Source organism: Pristis pectinata, chromosome 23, assembly GCF_009764475.1.
Source record: "Pristis pectinata isolate sPriPec2 chromosome 23, sPriPec2.1.pri, whole genome shotgun sequence".
In the NCBI taxonomy this organism is placed as follows: Eukaryota; Metazoa; Chordata; class Chondrichthyes; order Rhinopristiformes; family Pristidae; genus Pristis; species Pristis pectinata.
Window position 1 is genome coordinate 32,642,307 of NC_067427.1, and position 16,980 is coordinate 32,659,286.

Below are 16,980 nucleotides of genomic sequence, written 5' to 3' on the forward strand. Positions count from 1 at the left end.
TGGGAGCGTAAATTTGCAACAGATGTTCTTGGGGAGGTGCAGAGCAGAAATGTGGAGGTTGTTTAAGGAATACTTGCATGGGGTTCTGGATAGGTTTGTGCAACTGAGGCAGGGTAAGGATTAGAATGAAGGATCCGTGGTTGACACAAGCTGTAGAATATCTTGTCAAGAGGAAGAAAGAAGCTTACCTAAGGTTTTGAAAGCATGGATCAGACAGGGCTCTGGAGAGTTACAAGGTAGCCAGGAGGGAGCTAAAGAATGACCTTAGGAGAGCTAGAAAGGGGCATGAGAAGTCCTTGGTGAGTAGGATCAAGGAAAACCCCAAGGCATTCTACGCGTATGTGAAGAATAAGAGGATGACTAGAGTGAGGGTAGGACCAATCAGGGATAAAAGAGGAAATGTGCCTGGAGTCGGAAGAGGTAGGGGAGGTCCTTAATGAATACCTTGCTTCGGTATTCACCAGAGAGAGAGAACTTGACATTTGTGACGATGGCATACGACAGACTGTTATGCTAGGGCATGTCAATGTGAGGAAAGAGGATGTGCTGGAACTATTGAAAAACATTAGGATATGTCACCAGAGCTGGACAGGATATATCCAAGGTTATTACGGGAAGCTAGGGAAGAAATTGCTGTGCCTTTGGTAACAAGCTTTGCGTCCTCACTGGCCACAGGAGTAGTGCCGGATGATTGGACGGTGGCAAACGGGATAACCCTAGGAATTACAGACCAGTGAGTCTTACCTCAGTGGTGGGCAAATTACTGGAAAAGATTCTTAGAGACAGGATTTACGGGCATTTAGAGAAGCAGAGGCTGATTAGGGACAGTCAGCGTGGCTTTGTGAGGGGTAGGTCGTGCCTCACGAGCCTGATTGATTTTTTTTTTAAGGATGTGACAAAGCACATTGATGAAGATAAAGCAGTGGATGTGGTGTACATGGATTTTAGTTAGGCGTTTGATAAGGTTCCTCATGGAAGGCTTATTCAGAAAGTCAGGAGGCATGGGATCCAGGGAAAATTAGCTGTGTGGATTCAGAATTGGCTCACCCATATAAGACAGAGGGTGGTGGTAGATGGAGCGTATTCTGCCTGGAGGTCGGTGACCAGTGGTGTTCTGCAGGGATCTGTTCTGGGACCCTTGCTCTTTGTGATTTTTTATAAATGACTTGGATGAGGATGTGGAAGGGTGGGTTAGTAAGTTTGCTGATGATACAAGGTTGGTGGTGTTGTGGATAGTGTAGAAGGTTGCTGTAGATTACAACAGGATATTGATAGAATGCAGACCTGGGCTGAGGAGTGGCAAATGGAGTTCAGCCCGGAGAAATGTGAAGTGATACACTTCAGGAGATCGAATTCGAAGGCAGAATACAAGGTTAATGGCAGGACTCTTAGCAGTGTGGAGGAACAGCGGGATCTCGGGGTCCATGTCCATAGATTCTTTCAAGGTTGCCACACAGGTCGATAAGGTTGTTAAGAAGGCATATGGAATGTTGGCCTTCATTAGTCGGGGTATTGAGTTCAACAGCCGCGAGGTGATGTTGCAGCTCTATAGAACTCTGGTCAGACCACACTTGGAGTATTGTGTTCATTTCTGGTCGCCTCATTATAGAAAGGATGTGGAAGCTTTAAGAGAGGGTGCAGAGGAGACTTACCAGGATGTTGCCTGGATTGGAGAGCATGTCTTATGAGGATAGGTTGAGTGAGCTAGGGATTTTTTCTTTGGAGAGAAGGAGGATGAGAGGTGACTTGATAAAGGTGTACAAGATGATAAGAGGCATAGATCGAGTGGACAGTCAGAGACTTTTTCCCATTGCGACAATGGCTAACACGAAGGGACATAATTTTAAGGTGATTGGAGGAAGGTATAAGGGGGATGTCAGGAGTAAGTTTTTTTTACACAGAGTGGTGGGTGTGTGGATCGCACTGCTGGCAGAGGTTGTGGGGCAGCTACATTAGGGGCACTTAAGAGACTCTTAGACACATGAATGATAGAAAAATAGTGGGCTATGTGGGAGGGAAGGGTTAGATAGATCTTAGAGCAGGATAAAATGTCGGCACAACATTGTGGGCCGAAGGACCTGTACTGTGCTGTAATGTTCTGTTTTAACTCTTCTACTTACTTTAATAATTCTACATTGATATGTATTTTTCTTTTGCTGGACTGCATTTGCCATCTATCTCCAACTTGTAAACTTGAGTCATAGACTTGTCTGATGCTTGCATTTTCTGCATGGAGTAGTATTCTAGTAATAAGATGAGTAATAAAGACATCTGTAGTAATAGAACGTGCCGTGAGGAAATCAAGTGTTCAATTTATTTTCTGTCCTCTAAATACTTGTTTTATAGCATGGAACAAAATTGGCAATAAACTATCTCTGTGTAAGCCATTGAAATCCAAGAAGGAAGTTGATCATCTATATGGATGGGCACGAAATGCTTTTACATACTTAGCAATGTTTAACTACCCATACAAGACAGAAATGGGATTACACTTCCCAGCAAACCCAGTGGATGTAAGTATTCTAGCTTTCCCGCACAGACTTTTTTTTAGAAGAATACATTAAGTAATTACACTATGGCTTTATGTATGTGTTCTTCCTCAATATGTTGTTATCTTCATTAACTGTCATTTTTAATGATTTATTTGCACTATAATATGCCTCAACTGCACAACTCCCTAAGGCTAATTATCTAATTAAAACTTTTACATGTAAAAAAAATTATAGATTCATGTTTTTTGTAAACATGTAGATATGCACACGTATTAATGTGACTGTTAATTTCCTAAGGTGGCATGCCATTATATTCTGAAGAAGAGTGATCATATTGGAGGCTTACTATCTATATTAGGTAAGTATGCAGTAAGATATGCAGAAAAATTTATCTGAACAGGGAATCAAGTGGGAGGTTGATACCCTCATAGCTCAATTGTTAGAGTTTATTAAGGCACAGAGCTGATGTATAAAATTAGTTCCCTTTTCAGAGGGAAAAAGTCAACATATAATTGTCATATTTACAACAATGTGTAATAATCTTTATTGCTCTTGGGTTACATGTACATTTTACAGTCATGATTGTTGATCTGTTTTTTGAGAGGTTAAGGATAATAATGGGAACTGAACTAAACCTCTGTTATCTTTTTGCATGTCTGTACTGAAGTTTGCTCCTAATTCCTCTCTGGCACAGCAAAGGTCTCCAGCAACTTGCATATTTGTTGACTGCCACTTTCATTTATGTTTATGTTTAATTCTTTCAAGGAGTGCAGGAGTACACTCCAGCCAGTGTAGTGTTGTTTAATGCCCATCCCCAGTTGCTCTTGAAAAGAGGTTATACCTTGAATTGTTCAGTCCTTGTGATTGAGGTGCTTCACATATTACTGTTAGGAAATTGCAGGATTTTCAATAAGCGACAATGAAGGAATGGTGATGTATATTCAAGTCAGGATACTCTGTCACATACAAGTTCATTTGCTCCTGCTACCCTTATCAGTCCTAGTGGTAGAAACAATTAGTGTGTCAAAGAAGCATTTGGCAATTGCTGCAACACATTTTATTGGTTACGCTGCAGGCATGGTGGATGCTAGGGTGCTAATCAGAACAATTGGTTTGTTCTGAATGGTGTTGAACTGTGATAAGTAAAAGTTTGAAAAATAAATCTTATTTTTGCCATGATCCTAGCTGGACTAATATTGGAATTGAGAAAATGTTTTTAATAGTACTGAGTTGTCAGAGTATCACATCAATGGATTTGTCTTTAATAAGATTAAAGTCAACTGTTGTATGGATTTCTTACATATTGACCTGGAATTTCTAGTGCATCCTGGATATTCCAATACACTCCAACAACAATGTTGGTTGGACCAAGCAGCAGAGTCCCAGTGACCATTTTGATGGGTCACCCCATGCTGCTGGTTTCACCTGCAAATGAGATTGAAAATAAGCTGCGTGGTACTCCATTCTGAGGCTGGGTCCAGGATGGATAGCTGCCACAGGCCCAATTAAACTTGTACTGTGGCTGGGGGAGAGGGGCATTAGAGTCTGGCACAGCAATGTATGGTTAGGGAGTTGGAAGTGCTGGCAGATTGGAGGTGGCTTTGTGGTGAGGTCAGTAGGGTGCAAAGGCAGTGAAGGAGAAAACAGCTCAGCATTAAGACCAATACTTTTATTAAAAAGAATATTTCTGAAATCTGGGCATCCCTGGCAGCGTCAGCATTTATTGCCCATCCCTAATTATCCTGTTAGCCGCCTTGAACTGCCACAGTCCTTCTGATAAAAGTACTCCAGCAGTGCTGTTGAATAATGAATTTTGGATTTGGACCCAGAACAATGAGAGACTGATGATGCATTTTCAAGTCAGGGTGGTGTGTGACTTGCAGGAGAACCTGCAGTTGCTGGTGGTCTCATGATCCCACTCTTCTTGACTTGTTAATGGTATGAGTTGCGGGCCTGGGAGGTGGCAGAGTAGCCTGGGTGAATAACTACAGTGCACTTTGTAAATGGTACACACCACAGTTACAGTCAGTGGTGGAAAAAATGGCTGTTTAGCACTGTTTGATAGCATGCCAGTCAAGTGGGTTGCTCTGTCCTGGATGATTCTGAGCTGCTTGAGTGTTGCTGGAACTACACTGGTCCAGCCAAGTGGAGAGTATCCATCATACTCCTAACCTGTGCATTGTAGATGGTGGTAAAGCCTTGGAGTATCAGGAGATGAGTCACTCACCACAGGGTACGCCTCCCCTCACCAGCCATTCTAGCCACAGCTGAGGTTCTGGTGAAGGTCAACCATCAGGATGTTAATGGTGAGGGACATAGCAATGATAAATGCCATTGAGTGTTGAGGGTAGGTAGTTGCGCTCTGTCTTGTTGGGGGTAGTCATTGGGTGGCAGATTTTACATACCACTTATCATGCTGGAATATTGTTTAGGTCTTGCTAAATGGTTCGGCCTATAACAACTGTCTGCCCTGAGGAACTGCTGTAGTGATGTCTTGGGACTAGGATGATTGATCTCTGGCAAGTCCATAGGACTTGCGAGTCCTGTGGACGCTTCGAGTCCGAGTCCATAACTAATGGACTAATTCCGAGTCCATAGGATGCTCAAAGTGGCGGCACAGGTTGACTCTGGTTAAGAAGGCATATGGAGTATTGTCCTTCAATCAGGGAATTGAATTTAGGAGCCGTGAGGTATTGTTGCAGCTATATAGGTCCCTGGTCAGACCCCACTTGGAGTACTGTGCTCAGTTCTGGTCGCCTCACTACAGGAAAGCTGTGGAAGCCATAGAGAGGGTGCATAGGAGATTTACAAGGATGCTGCCTGGGATGCAGAGCATGCCTTATGAAAGCAGGTTGAGGGAACTCAGCCTTTTCTCCTTGGAAAGACGGAGGATGAGGGGGGAACCTGATAGAGGTGTATAAGATGATGAGAGGTATTGATAGGGTAGATAGTCAGAGGCTTTTCCCCAGGGCTGAATTGATGGCCACAAGACGACCTAGGTTTAAGGTGCTAGGGAGTAGATGTAGAGGAGATGTCAGGGGTAAGTTTTTTACTCATGAGTGGTGAGTACGTGGAATGGGCTGCCAGAAATGGTGGTGGAGGCTGATACGATAGGGTCTTTCAAGAGACTGTTAGATCGGTATATGGAGCTGAGTAAAATAGAGGGCTATGGTAAGCCTAGTAATTTCTAGGGTAGGGACATGTTCCGTACAACTTTGTGGGCCGAAGGGCCTGAATTGTGCTGTAATTGTTCTATGTTCTAAATGTAACCGTCTTCCTTTTTGCAAGATATGGCCCCAGCCACCGGAGCCTTTTTCTTCAATGTCCATTGATGTCTGTTTTACCAGGGCACCTTGATATCACATTTGGTCAAATGTTGCCTTGATGTCGAGGGCAGTCCCTCTCACCTCACATCTAGAATTTAACTCTTTGTGCTATGTTTGGCCCAAGGCTATGATGAGGTCTGGCACCAGTGATACTGGGTGAACACCAAATTGAGCATTTGTGAATTGGTTATTAGCAAGTCCTACTTGGTAGCACTATTGCCTTCAGATTCCATCCCTTTGGTGGAGATTAGATTAATTCGATGGCAATTAACTGGATTGGATTTGTTTAGCTTTTTGTGAACAAAACATATCTGAGCAATTTTCCATATTAGTTATGGGAATAGGATAGACTGGGCTTGTTTTCCTTGGAGCAAAGGAAACTGAGGGGTGACCTGATAGAATATGTAATATTATAAGAGGCATCAATAGGTAACATTGTCAAAATCTCTTTCCCATGGTAAGAATATCAAAAACAAGAGGGCATATGTTTAAGGTGAGAGATTGCATGGAATCCAGGGAGAGCAGGCGGGCTAATTAAATATACAGTGGGCTTGATGGTAAGATTAGAGGGTGATGGTGGAAGTTTGTTTCTTGGACTGGAGGCCCGTGACTAGTGGTGTGCCTCGGGTTGGTGCTGGGCACTTTGTTGTTTGTCATCTATATCAACAGTTTGGTTAAGAATGTACAGGGCATGGTTAGTGAGTTTGCAGATGACACTAAAATAGGTGACATTGTGCACAGTGAAGAAGGTTATCAAAAATTACAGGGGAATCTTGATCAGCTGAGTAAGTGGACTGTGAAATGGCAAATGGAGTTTAATTCAGATAAGTGCGAGGTGTTGCATTTTGGAAAGTCAGATCAAGGTAGGATTTTCACAGAGAACGGCAGGGCCCTGCTGAGTGTTGTAGAACAGAGGAACCTTGGAGTTCAAGTACTAGTTCCCTGAAAGGAGTCACAGGTAGACAGGGTGATGAAGGCTTTTGGCACTCTGGCCTTCATTAGTCAGGGCATTGAGTATAAATTTGGAAGGTCATGGTATGGTTGTACAAGACGTTGGTGAGGCCACACTTGGAGCATTGTGTTCAGTTTTGATCACTCTGCTAAAGGAAAGATGTTCTTAAGCTGGAAATAATGCAGAAAAGGTTTACTAGGATGTTGCCAGGACTTGAGGGACAGAGTTATAGGGAGAGGTTGGACAGGGTAGGATTTTATTCCTTGGAGCGTAGGAGACTGAGAGGTGATCTTATAGACGTGTATAAAGTCATGAGAGGCATAGAGAGGGTGAATGCACACAATCTTTTTCCCAGGGTTGGGGAATTGAGAACTAGAGGGCACAGGTTTAAGGTGAGAGGGGAGAGATTTAATAGGAGCCTCAGGGGCAACTTTTTTTTTACACAAAGGATGGTAAGTTCATGGAATGAGCTGCCACAGGAAGTGGTTTAGGCAGGTACAATAACAACTTTTAAAAGTCAGTTGTACAGGTTTAGAAGGATGTGAGCTAAACACTGGCAAATGGCAACTAGCTTTGATGGGTGGCTTGGTCGGCATACACCAGTTGGGCCGAAGGGCCTATTTCCAATATGTATGACTGAGGTAAAAGTTTTAAAAGGGGTCTGAGGAGTAAGTCTTTTTGCACAGAGTGGTTATTTGGAACATTCTGGTAGAGGAGGTGATAGAATCAGATACAGTTACTATGTTTAGGAGGCCTTTGGACACTAAATAAGCAAGGCATAGAAGCATACTGTCCTAGCAAATGGGTTTAGTGTAGATGGGTAAAAAGGTCAGTATGGCAGGAGGGCCTGTTACTGTGCTGTACAACTCTGACTCTATTGCCGGGTAAGTGCCAATGTTTTAATTCTACAGGGACATCTTGGCTAGAGACACAGCTTGTTCTGGAGTACAGGTCTTTGGGATGTTATCTAATCCCATAGACTTTGCTCTCTTCAGTGTTTTTAGCCATTTCATGATAACATACGAAGCAAAGTGACTTTACTGGAGACAGGCTTCTGTGATGGGAGGATCTCAAAGATGGAGAAAACCAAGTTGGATCATCTATTTGGCATTTCTGGCTGAACATGGTTGTGAATACTTCAGCCATTTCTTTAGGACTGATTGAGGATGGAGATGTTCTTGGAACCACCACCTCCCATGAGCAATTTAGTTGTCCAACATCATTCACGACCAGATGTTTTGTATATAAGTCAAGACTTGGATATAGGAAATGTAAGCCAGAACTTTAAAAAAAACAACTTGCCAAGATAGTAAATGGTTAACTGTATAATATTGGACTTTAGGAGGACATAGAGTAGTGAAATAACTGAACATATGGCAGATGCTGTTTAAGTGATGCATTTTGACAGAAACAACAAAGAGAGGTTACCAGGGAGCTTTTAGTGTGTGCTTTCCCTGAGTCCCTTGGCATTGGATATGTGTGCAGAAAAAGAAAGATTCACACTTCAGGGCTTCCAGAATAAAAGAACCCAGTGATTTTTATAAATTGTTGGAGGCCTAGGGACAAACCAGGAGAGATTCCTGTTGTTACTATTCTACTATTTTGAGGGTTGCAAGAGCAGTCACCTCAGTGTGCATTCACAACTCTTTCAAAGCTCCTAGATAATTTAATAATTTAGTAAAGAAGGTTTGTGGTATTCTTGGCTTGTAACTAGGGCATGAATAAGAAGGCCAGCAAATTGTGCTGAGTATCTACAGATCTCTAGTTATGGTGTGGAATATTGTGTGCAATTTTGGGCACCACACTTTTGGAAGAATATCAAGGCCTTGGAAAGAATAAAATAAGGTTTAAAGTCAGGACATCAGGGAAGAAAACTTCAATTATGTTGCGAACCAGGAAAAGGTTAGGTTATTCTCCTTAAAATGGAAGTTTAATTGGTATTAGTTTATTATTGTCACTTGTACTGAGGTACAATGAAAAGCTTGTCTTACAAACCGATCGTACAGGTCAATTCATTACACAGTGCAGTTACATTGAGTTAGTACAGAGTGCATTGATGTAGTACAGGTGAAAACAATAACAGTACAGGGTAAAGTGTCACAGCTACAGAGAAAGTGCAGTGCAGTAAGGTGCAGGGTCAATACAAGATAGGTCGTGAGGTCATAGTCCATCTCATTATATAAGGGAACCGTTCAATAGTCTTATCACAGTGGGGTAGAAGCTGTCCTTAAGTCTGGTGGTACATGCCCTCAGGCTCCTGTATCTTCTACCCGATGGAAGAGGAGAGAAGAGAGAATGTCCCAGGTGGGTGGGGTCTTTGATTATGCTGGCTGCTACACCAAGACAATGAGAGGTAAAGACAGAGTCCAAGGAGGGAATGCTGGTGTCCGTGATGCGCTGGGCTGTGTCCACAACTCTATGCAGCTTCTTGCGGTCTTGGGCAGAGCAGTTGCCGTACCAAGCAGTGATACATCCAGATAGGATGCTTTCTATGGTGCATCGGTAAAAGTTGGTGAGATTCAAAGGGGACAAACCAAATTTCTTTAGCCTCCTGAGGAAGTAGAGGTGCTGGTGAGCTTTCTTGACCATGGCATCTACGTGATTTGACCAGGACAGGCTGTTGGTGATGTTCACACCCACGAACTTGAAGCTCTCAACCCTCTCGACGTCAGCACAATTGATGTAGACAGGTTTGTGTACACCACCCCCTTTCCTGAAGTCAATGGCCAGCTCTTTAGTTTTGTTGACATTGAGGGAAAGGCTGTTGTCATAACACCATTCCACTAAGCTCTCTATCTCCTTCCTGTACTCCGACTCATTGCTGTTTGAGATACGGCCTACAACGGTGGTATCATCTGCAAACTTGCAGATGGAGTTGGAGCAGAATCTGGCCACACAGTCGTGTGTGTATAGGGAGTAGAGGGCTGAGGATGCAGGCTTGTGGGGCACCAGTGTTGAGAATAGTCGTGCCGGAGGTATTGCTGCCTATCCTCACTGATTGCGGTCTGTTCGTTGGAAAGTCAAGGATCCAGTTACAGAGGGAGGTGTTGAGTCCTAGGTCTCGGAGTTTGGTGACAAGCTTGCTTGGAATTATTGTATTGAAGGCAGAGCTGTAGTCAATAAACAATAGTCTAACCTATGTGTCTTTACTGTCCAGATGCTCCAGAGCTGAGCGTAGGGCCAGGGAGATGGCATCCGCTGTAGACCTGTTTTGCTGATAGGTGAATTACAGTGGGTCCAGGTTGTCTGGTAGGCTGGAGTTGATGCATGCCATGACCAACCTCTCAAATCACTTCATGATGGTGGATGTCAGAGCCACTGGTCAGTATCATTGGGGGCATGTTACCTTGGTTTTCTTTGGTACCGGGATGATAGTGGTCTTCTTAAAACAGGAGGGAACCTGAGATTGAAGCAGGGAGAGGTTGAATGTGTCCGCAAATACTTCTGCCAGTTGATCAGCACAAGATCTGAGCACGCGGCCCGGGACACCATCTGGGCCAGGTGCTTTTCTCGTGTTCACTCTCCGGAAGACTGATCTTACATCCTCCACTGTGATCACAGGTTCAGCTGCGTTGGTGGCTGTCAGGGTAGATGGTGATAATCCACTTCCCATTTGTTCAAAACGCACACAGAATGCGTTAAGTTCATCAGGAAGGGATGCGCTGTTGTTAGCTATGCAGCCTGACTTCGTCTTGTAGCCTGTTATGGCATGTAAGCCCTGCCATAACTGGCGGCTGGTCAGGGACTCTATTTTGAGATGTCTCTTGGCATCCCTGATGGCTTTTAACAGAAAACCTAAGAGGTATTCAAATAATGCCTTTGGCAAGGGAATTGGTACTCAGTAGTTATAGATTTAATATGGTTGGCAAAAATAAATTGAACAACAAATTAGGAAAAATCTTTTCATCCAGACAGTTGTTGAGAATTGGAACTCATTACTGGAAGTGATGGAATCAAATTCTATTGTAACTTTACTTTGTCAGAAGACTAAGGAAATTTGGCAGGTCCCTGTTGACCGTCGCCAATTTTTATAGATGCTCCATAGAAACCATCCTAGCTGAATACATCACAGCTTGGTATGGCAATTGCTCTGCCCAGGGCAGCAAGGAATTTCAGAGAGTTGTGGACACAGCTCAGCACATCACAGAAATCAGCTTCCCCTCCATGGACTCCGTCTACACTTCCCAATGTAGTGAAAGACCCCTCCCGCCCTGGTCATTCTCTCTTCTCCCTGCTTCCATTGGAAAGAAGATGCAAAAGATTGAAAACATGCACCACCAGGCTCAAGGATATCTCCTATCCCACTGTTATAAGACTCTTGAACGGCCTCTTATACATTAAATTTGAACTTTTGATGACAATCTACCTCATCGTGGCCCTTGCATCTCATTGTCTGCCTGCACTGCACTTTCTCTGTAACTGTAACACTTTATTCTGGATTCTACTATTGCTTTTCCCTTTGTAATGCATCAGTGTACAGATGTTTTGCAACGATCTGTATGGATGGCATGCAAAACAAAGTTTATCACTGTATCTCGCTACATGCGACAATAATAAACCAATTACCAACTTTTAAAAGAGAATTAGATGTGCACAGGAAGAGGATTAATTTGCATGGTTGTAGGAAAAGGCTAGTCATTAGTCCAAATTAGACTGCTCTTTCAAGTAGCTGGTACAGGTGTAATGGCCTCTGTGATATGGTTATTTTTGATGTTGAGAATGATGTTTTATGATTAGTATCTGACATTTTTGAAGCCCAAGTTACAAAAGAAGTTGTCTCTCACTTCATTCTACTGTTGATATTTTCCCAGCTGGAATAGCTAAGTATGATAATAGGATATAATAAATAAAGAGGGCCCTACAAGGGAGAGGGCAAAGGTTGACCTACTCTTGGGTAATAGAGTGGGGCAGGTGACTGAGGTGACAGTGGGGAAGCACTTTGAGGCTAGTGACCTTAGTTCTATTAGTTTTAAAATAGTTCTGGAAAGGGTCAGAACTAATCCACAGGTTCAAGTTCTAAGTTGGGGGCAAGGTGAATTTTGACAGTATGAGACAGGAGCTTGCAAAGATTGATTGGAGTAGGTTGTTTGCAGGCAAAGGGACCACAGACAAGTGGGAGGCTTTTAAAGGTGAGATAGTGAGAGCTCAAGTCTGCATGTTCCTGTTAGATTGAAGGGCAAGGCTGGTAGGAGTAGGGAACCCTGGATGACAAGGGATATTCAGGCCCTTGCCAGGAAAAAGGAGGCATAGGTCAGGTACAGGCAAATCCCTGGAGGAGTGTAGGGGATGCAGGAGTGTACTCAAGAAGGAAATCAAGAGGACAAAAAGGGGACATGAGATAGCTTTGCCAGAGAGATTAAGGAAATCCAAAGAGATCGAAAGGGGCTTAGGCGTAAAGGGGCAAGGCGGGTGAGTCGCTGGTAAGTAGGTAAAGGTAAGGTTTTACCTGTTATCTGTTTATAAATTTTTAATTAGGGGAAAAAAAAAGAATTAGTTCAGATGGAGGACATGGTGTGCTGCAGCTGCTTGATGTGGGGGCCCGTGGATCTTGCTGTGGTCCACGATGGCCACATCTGCAGTAAGTGCTTGAGGCTGGAGGAACTTCGGCCTAGAATTGATGATCTGCAGTTGCAGCTTCAAACACTGCGCAGCATCAGGGAGGGGGAGAGTTATGTAGATACTGTACATCAGGAGACGGTCACCCCCCCCTTAGAACAGGTACTTATGGAGTCCAGGAAGTAGATAGAAGGGTGACTGTCAGGGGAGGGAAAAGGAAAAAGAAAACAAACAGGCAGATCGAGCAGAGCACCCCGGAGGCTGTTCCCCTCAATAACAGGTTTTCAGCTTTGGAAATTGTTGAGGGAGATGACCTGCCGGGGCTGAGCAGCAGTAGCCAGGTCTCTGGCACTGGGACTGGTCCTGCTGGTCAGAAGGGAAGGGAGGAGAAGAGGAAGGCAGTAGTGATAGGGGACTCGATAGTCAGGGAAACAGATAGGAGGTTCTGTGGCAGTGAGCATGTATCCTGGATGGTATGTTGCCTCCCAGGTGTCAGGGTCCGGGATGTCACTGATCACGTCCACGGGATTCTGGAGCGGGAGGGAGAACAGCCAGAAGTCCTGGTTCATGTTGGTACCAACGACATAGGTAGGAAGAGGGATGAGGTCCTGATAAGTGAGTTTAGTGAGCTCGGCAGAAGGCTGAAGAACAGGACCCCAAGGGTAGCAATCTCGGGATTGCTGCCAGTGCCACGCGATAGTGAAGGTAGGAATAGGAGGAGATGGCAAATAAATGTGTGGTTGAGAAGTTGGTGCAGGAGGGAGGGTTTTAGATTTTTAGATCATTGGGATCTCTTCTGGGGAAGGTGGGACCTGTACAGAGAGGACAGGTTACACCCAAACCTGAGGGGGGCCAATATCCTTGCAGCCAGGTTTGCTAGGGTGGTTCAGGAGGGTTTAAACTAGATTGCGAGGGGGAAGGGAAACGGAGGAGTAGGTCAGAGGAAGAAGGGGATGGGGAAAAGTGAGATCTGACAGGTAGAGAGGCTTTGAGGAAGGAGAAGCAGAGTACAGGCTATAAAAGTAGTAAGGTGGATGGGCTAAAGTGCATTTACTTAAATGCAAGAAGCATCAGGAATAAGGGAGATGAACTGAGAACTTGGACAAGTACATGGGACTACGATATTGTGGCTATTACAGAGACATGGATGACATCAGGGCAGGAATAGATGTTGAATATTCCTGGTTTTCAGTGTTTTAAAAGGGATGGGGGGGGGGGAAGAGGAGGAGGGGTGGCGATACTAGTTAGGGACACAGTTACAGCTGCAGAAAGGGTAGATAATGTAGAACAATCCTCTCTGGAGTCAATATGGGTGGAAGTTCGGAACAACAAAGGAGCAGTTACCCTCCTGGGAGTATTCTATAGGCCCCCCGGTAGCAGTAGGGATACTGAGGAGCAGATTGGGAGGCAGATTTTGGAAAGATGCAAAAATGACAGGGTTATTATAATGGGAGACTTCAACTTTCCAAATATTGATCGGCACCTACTTAGTGCCAAAGGTTTAAACGGGGCACAGTTTGTTAAGTGTGTCCAGGACGGATTCCTGACACAGTATGTTGACAGGCTGACCAGAGGGAATGCCATGTTAGATCTAGTTTTAGGTAATGAACCGGGACAGGTGACAGATCTATCGGTGGGTGAGCATTTGGGGGACAGTGACCATTGCTCCATAACCTTTAAAATTGTCATGGACAGGGATAGGAGCAAAGAGGACGGGAAGATATTTAATTGGGGAAAGACAAATTATGAGGCAAGAACTTGGGAGTGTATATTGGGATGACATTTTTGAAGGGAAATGTACTATGGAGATGTGGTCGATGTTTAGGGATCTTTTGCAGGATGTTAGGGATAAATTTGTCCCGGTGAGGCAGAGAAGGAATGGCAGATTGAAGGAACCGTGGGTGACGAGAGAGGTGGAACAACTCGTTAGGAAGAAGGCAGCATACATAAGGTGTAAGCAGCAAAGATCAGACAGGGCTTGTGAGAAATATAGAGTAGCAAGGAAGGAACTTAAGAAAGGGCTGAGGAGACCGAGAAGGGGACATGAAAAGGCTTTGGTGAGTAGGGTGAAGGAGAATCCCAAGGCTTTTTTCTCGTACGTGAAGAGCAGAAGGACGGCTAGAGTAAAGGTAGATCCGATTAAAGACAAAGGTGGGTGGATGTGCCTGGAAGCTGTGGAAGTGGGTGAGGTTCTCAATGAATACTTCTCTTCAGTATTCACCAAGGAGAGGGGTCTTGATGATGCTGAGCACAGTGTTGGTAAGGGTAATGTTCTAGAGTATGTAGATATCAAGAGATAGGATGTATTGGAGTTGTTAGAAAATATTAGGACAGATAAGTCCCCGGGGCCTGACGGAATATTTCCCAGGCTGCTTCGTGAGGCAAGGGAGGAGATTGCTGAACTGTTGGTTAGGATCTTTAAGTCCTCATTGTCCACAGGGATGGTACGGGAGGATTGGAGGGTGGCGAATGTTGTCCCCTTATTCAAAAAAGGTAGTAGGGATAGTCCAGGGAATTACATACCAGTGAGCCTTGCACCTGTGGTGGGTAAGCTGTTGGAAAGGATTCTAAGAGATAGGATCTATGAGGATTTGGAGAAACATGGACTGATTAGGGACAGCCAGCATGGCTTTGTGAAGGGAAGATCTTGCCTCACAAGCCTGATAGGGTTCTTTGAGGAGGTGACCAGGAAGATTGATGAGGGTAGTGCAGTGGATGTGGTCTACGTGGATTTTAGTAAGGCGTTTGATAAGGTTCCGCATGGTAGGCTTCTTCAGAAGGTCCAGGGACACTTGGCAGTGTGGATTCAGAATTGGCTTGCCTGTAGAAAGCAAAGGGTTGTGGTGGAGGGAGTGCATTCAGATTGGAGGGCTGTGACTAGTGGTGTCCCACAGGGATTGGTTCTGGGACCTCTCTTTTTGTGATATTTATTAATGACATAGATGAAGGGGTGGAAGGGTGGGTTAGCAAGTTTGCAGATGACACAAAGATCGGTGGTGTTGTGGATAGTATGGAGGGCCGTCTAAGCTTACAGAGGGATATTGATAGGATGCAGAGCTGGGCTGACAAGTGGCAAATGGAGTTCAATCTGGAGAAGTGTGAAGTGGTACACTTTGGAAGGACAAACTCCAAGGTGGAGTATAAGGTAAATGGCAGGATTCTGAGCAGTGTAGAGGAGCAGAGGGATCTGGGGGTTCATATCCACAGATCACTGAAAGTCACCTCACAGGTAGATAGGGTAGTTAAGAAAGCTTATGGGATGTTAGCTTTCATAAGTCGTGGGATCGAGTTTAAGAGCCGCGAAGTAATGATGCAGCTTTACAAAACTCTGGTTAGGCCACACTTAGAGTACTGTGTACAGTTCTGGTCGCCTCATTATAGGAAGGATGTGGAGGCATTGGAGAGGGTGCAGAGGAGATTTACCAGGATGCTGCCTGGATTGGAGATTATGGATTATGAGGAAAGACTAAAGGAGCTGGGGCTTTACTCATTGGAGAGAAGGAAGATGAGGGGAGACATGATAGAGATATACAAGATATTGAGAGGAATAGATAGAGTGGACAGCCAGCACCTCTTTCCCAGGGCACCAATGCTCAAAACAAGAGGACATGACTTTAAGGTAATGGGTGGGAAGTTCAAGAGACATGTCAGGGAGGTTTTTCACCCAGAGAGTGGTTGGTGCATGGAATGCGCTGCCTGGGGTGGTGGTGGAGGCTGATACGTTGGTCAAATTCAAGAGATTGTTAGATAAGCATATGGAGGAATTTAAGATAGAGGGATATGTGGGAGGAAGGGGTTAGATAGTCTTAGGTGTGGTTTGAAGGGCGCACAACATGGTGGGCTAAAGGGTCTGTGTTCTATGGTTTTATTTTATGTATATTAAGGGAAACAGTAACTAGAGAGAAAATAGGGCCCCTCAAAGATCAAAAGGAACATCTTTATGTGGAGCTGTAGGAGATGTGCAAGGTCCTTAATGAATATTTCTCCTCTGTATTTTTCGTGGAGAAAGACATCAAGACTTAAGAACTAGGAAAAGTAAATGGGGAGGTCTTAGGGATAGTCTGCATTAGAGTGGAGGAGGTGCTGGATGTCTTAAGAGGTATGAAGGTAGACAAATCTCCAGGGCCTGAGCAGGTTTATCCAAGAACGCTGTGGGAGGCTAGAGAAGAAATTGCGGGAGCCATGGCTAAGATATTTGCATCATCGTTAGCCACAGGTGAAATGCCGGTAGACTGGAGGGTAGCAAATATTGTGCCTTTATTGAAGAAGGACAGCAAAGAAAAACCTGGGACCTATAGACCGGTAAGTTATCAGTGAGGACTCTGAGGGACAAGATATACGTACATCTGGAAAGATGGGTTGATTAAGGATAATCAGCATGGCTTTGTGCGCGGGAGATCATGTCTTATGAATTGGATTGAGATTTTTGATGATGTGACCAAGAAAGTTGATCAGGGCAGTAGAGTGGTTTATATGGACTTTAGAAAGGCTTTTGATAAGGTTCCACATGGCAAGCTAGTCTGGAAGGTTAGATTGCATGGAATCCAGGGAGAGCTGGCTAAATAGATACACAATTGGCTTGATGATAGAAAGCAGAGGCTGATGGTGGAAGGTTGTTTCTTGTACTGAAGGTCCTAACTAGTGATGTGCCTCA

General features: G+C 44.4%; 1 protein-coding gene across 2 annotated transcripts in view; it reads left to right on the top strand.

Moving 5' to 3' along the window:
* dpp7 (dipeptidyl-peptidase 7) overlaps window positions 1-16,980 on the top strand; it is a 103,516-nt gene that overhangs the window by 52,971 nt on the left and 33,565 nt on the right. For both annotated transcript variants that reach the window (XM_052037057.1, XM_052037058.1), the window contains exons 6-7: window positions 2,347-2,513; window positions 2,790-2,850. In XM_052037057.1, the coding sequence (XP_051893017.1) occupies window positions 2,347-2,513; window positions 2,790-2,850 (228 nt within the window). The remainder of the gene's footprint in view (window positions 1-2,346; window positions 2,514-2,789; window positions 2,851-16,980) is intronic.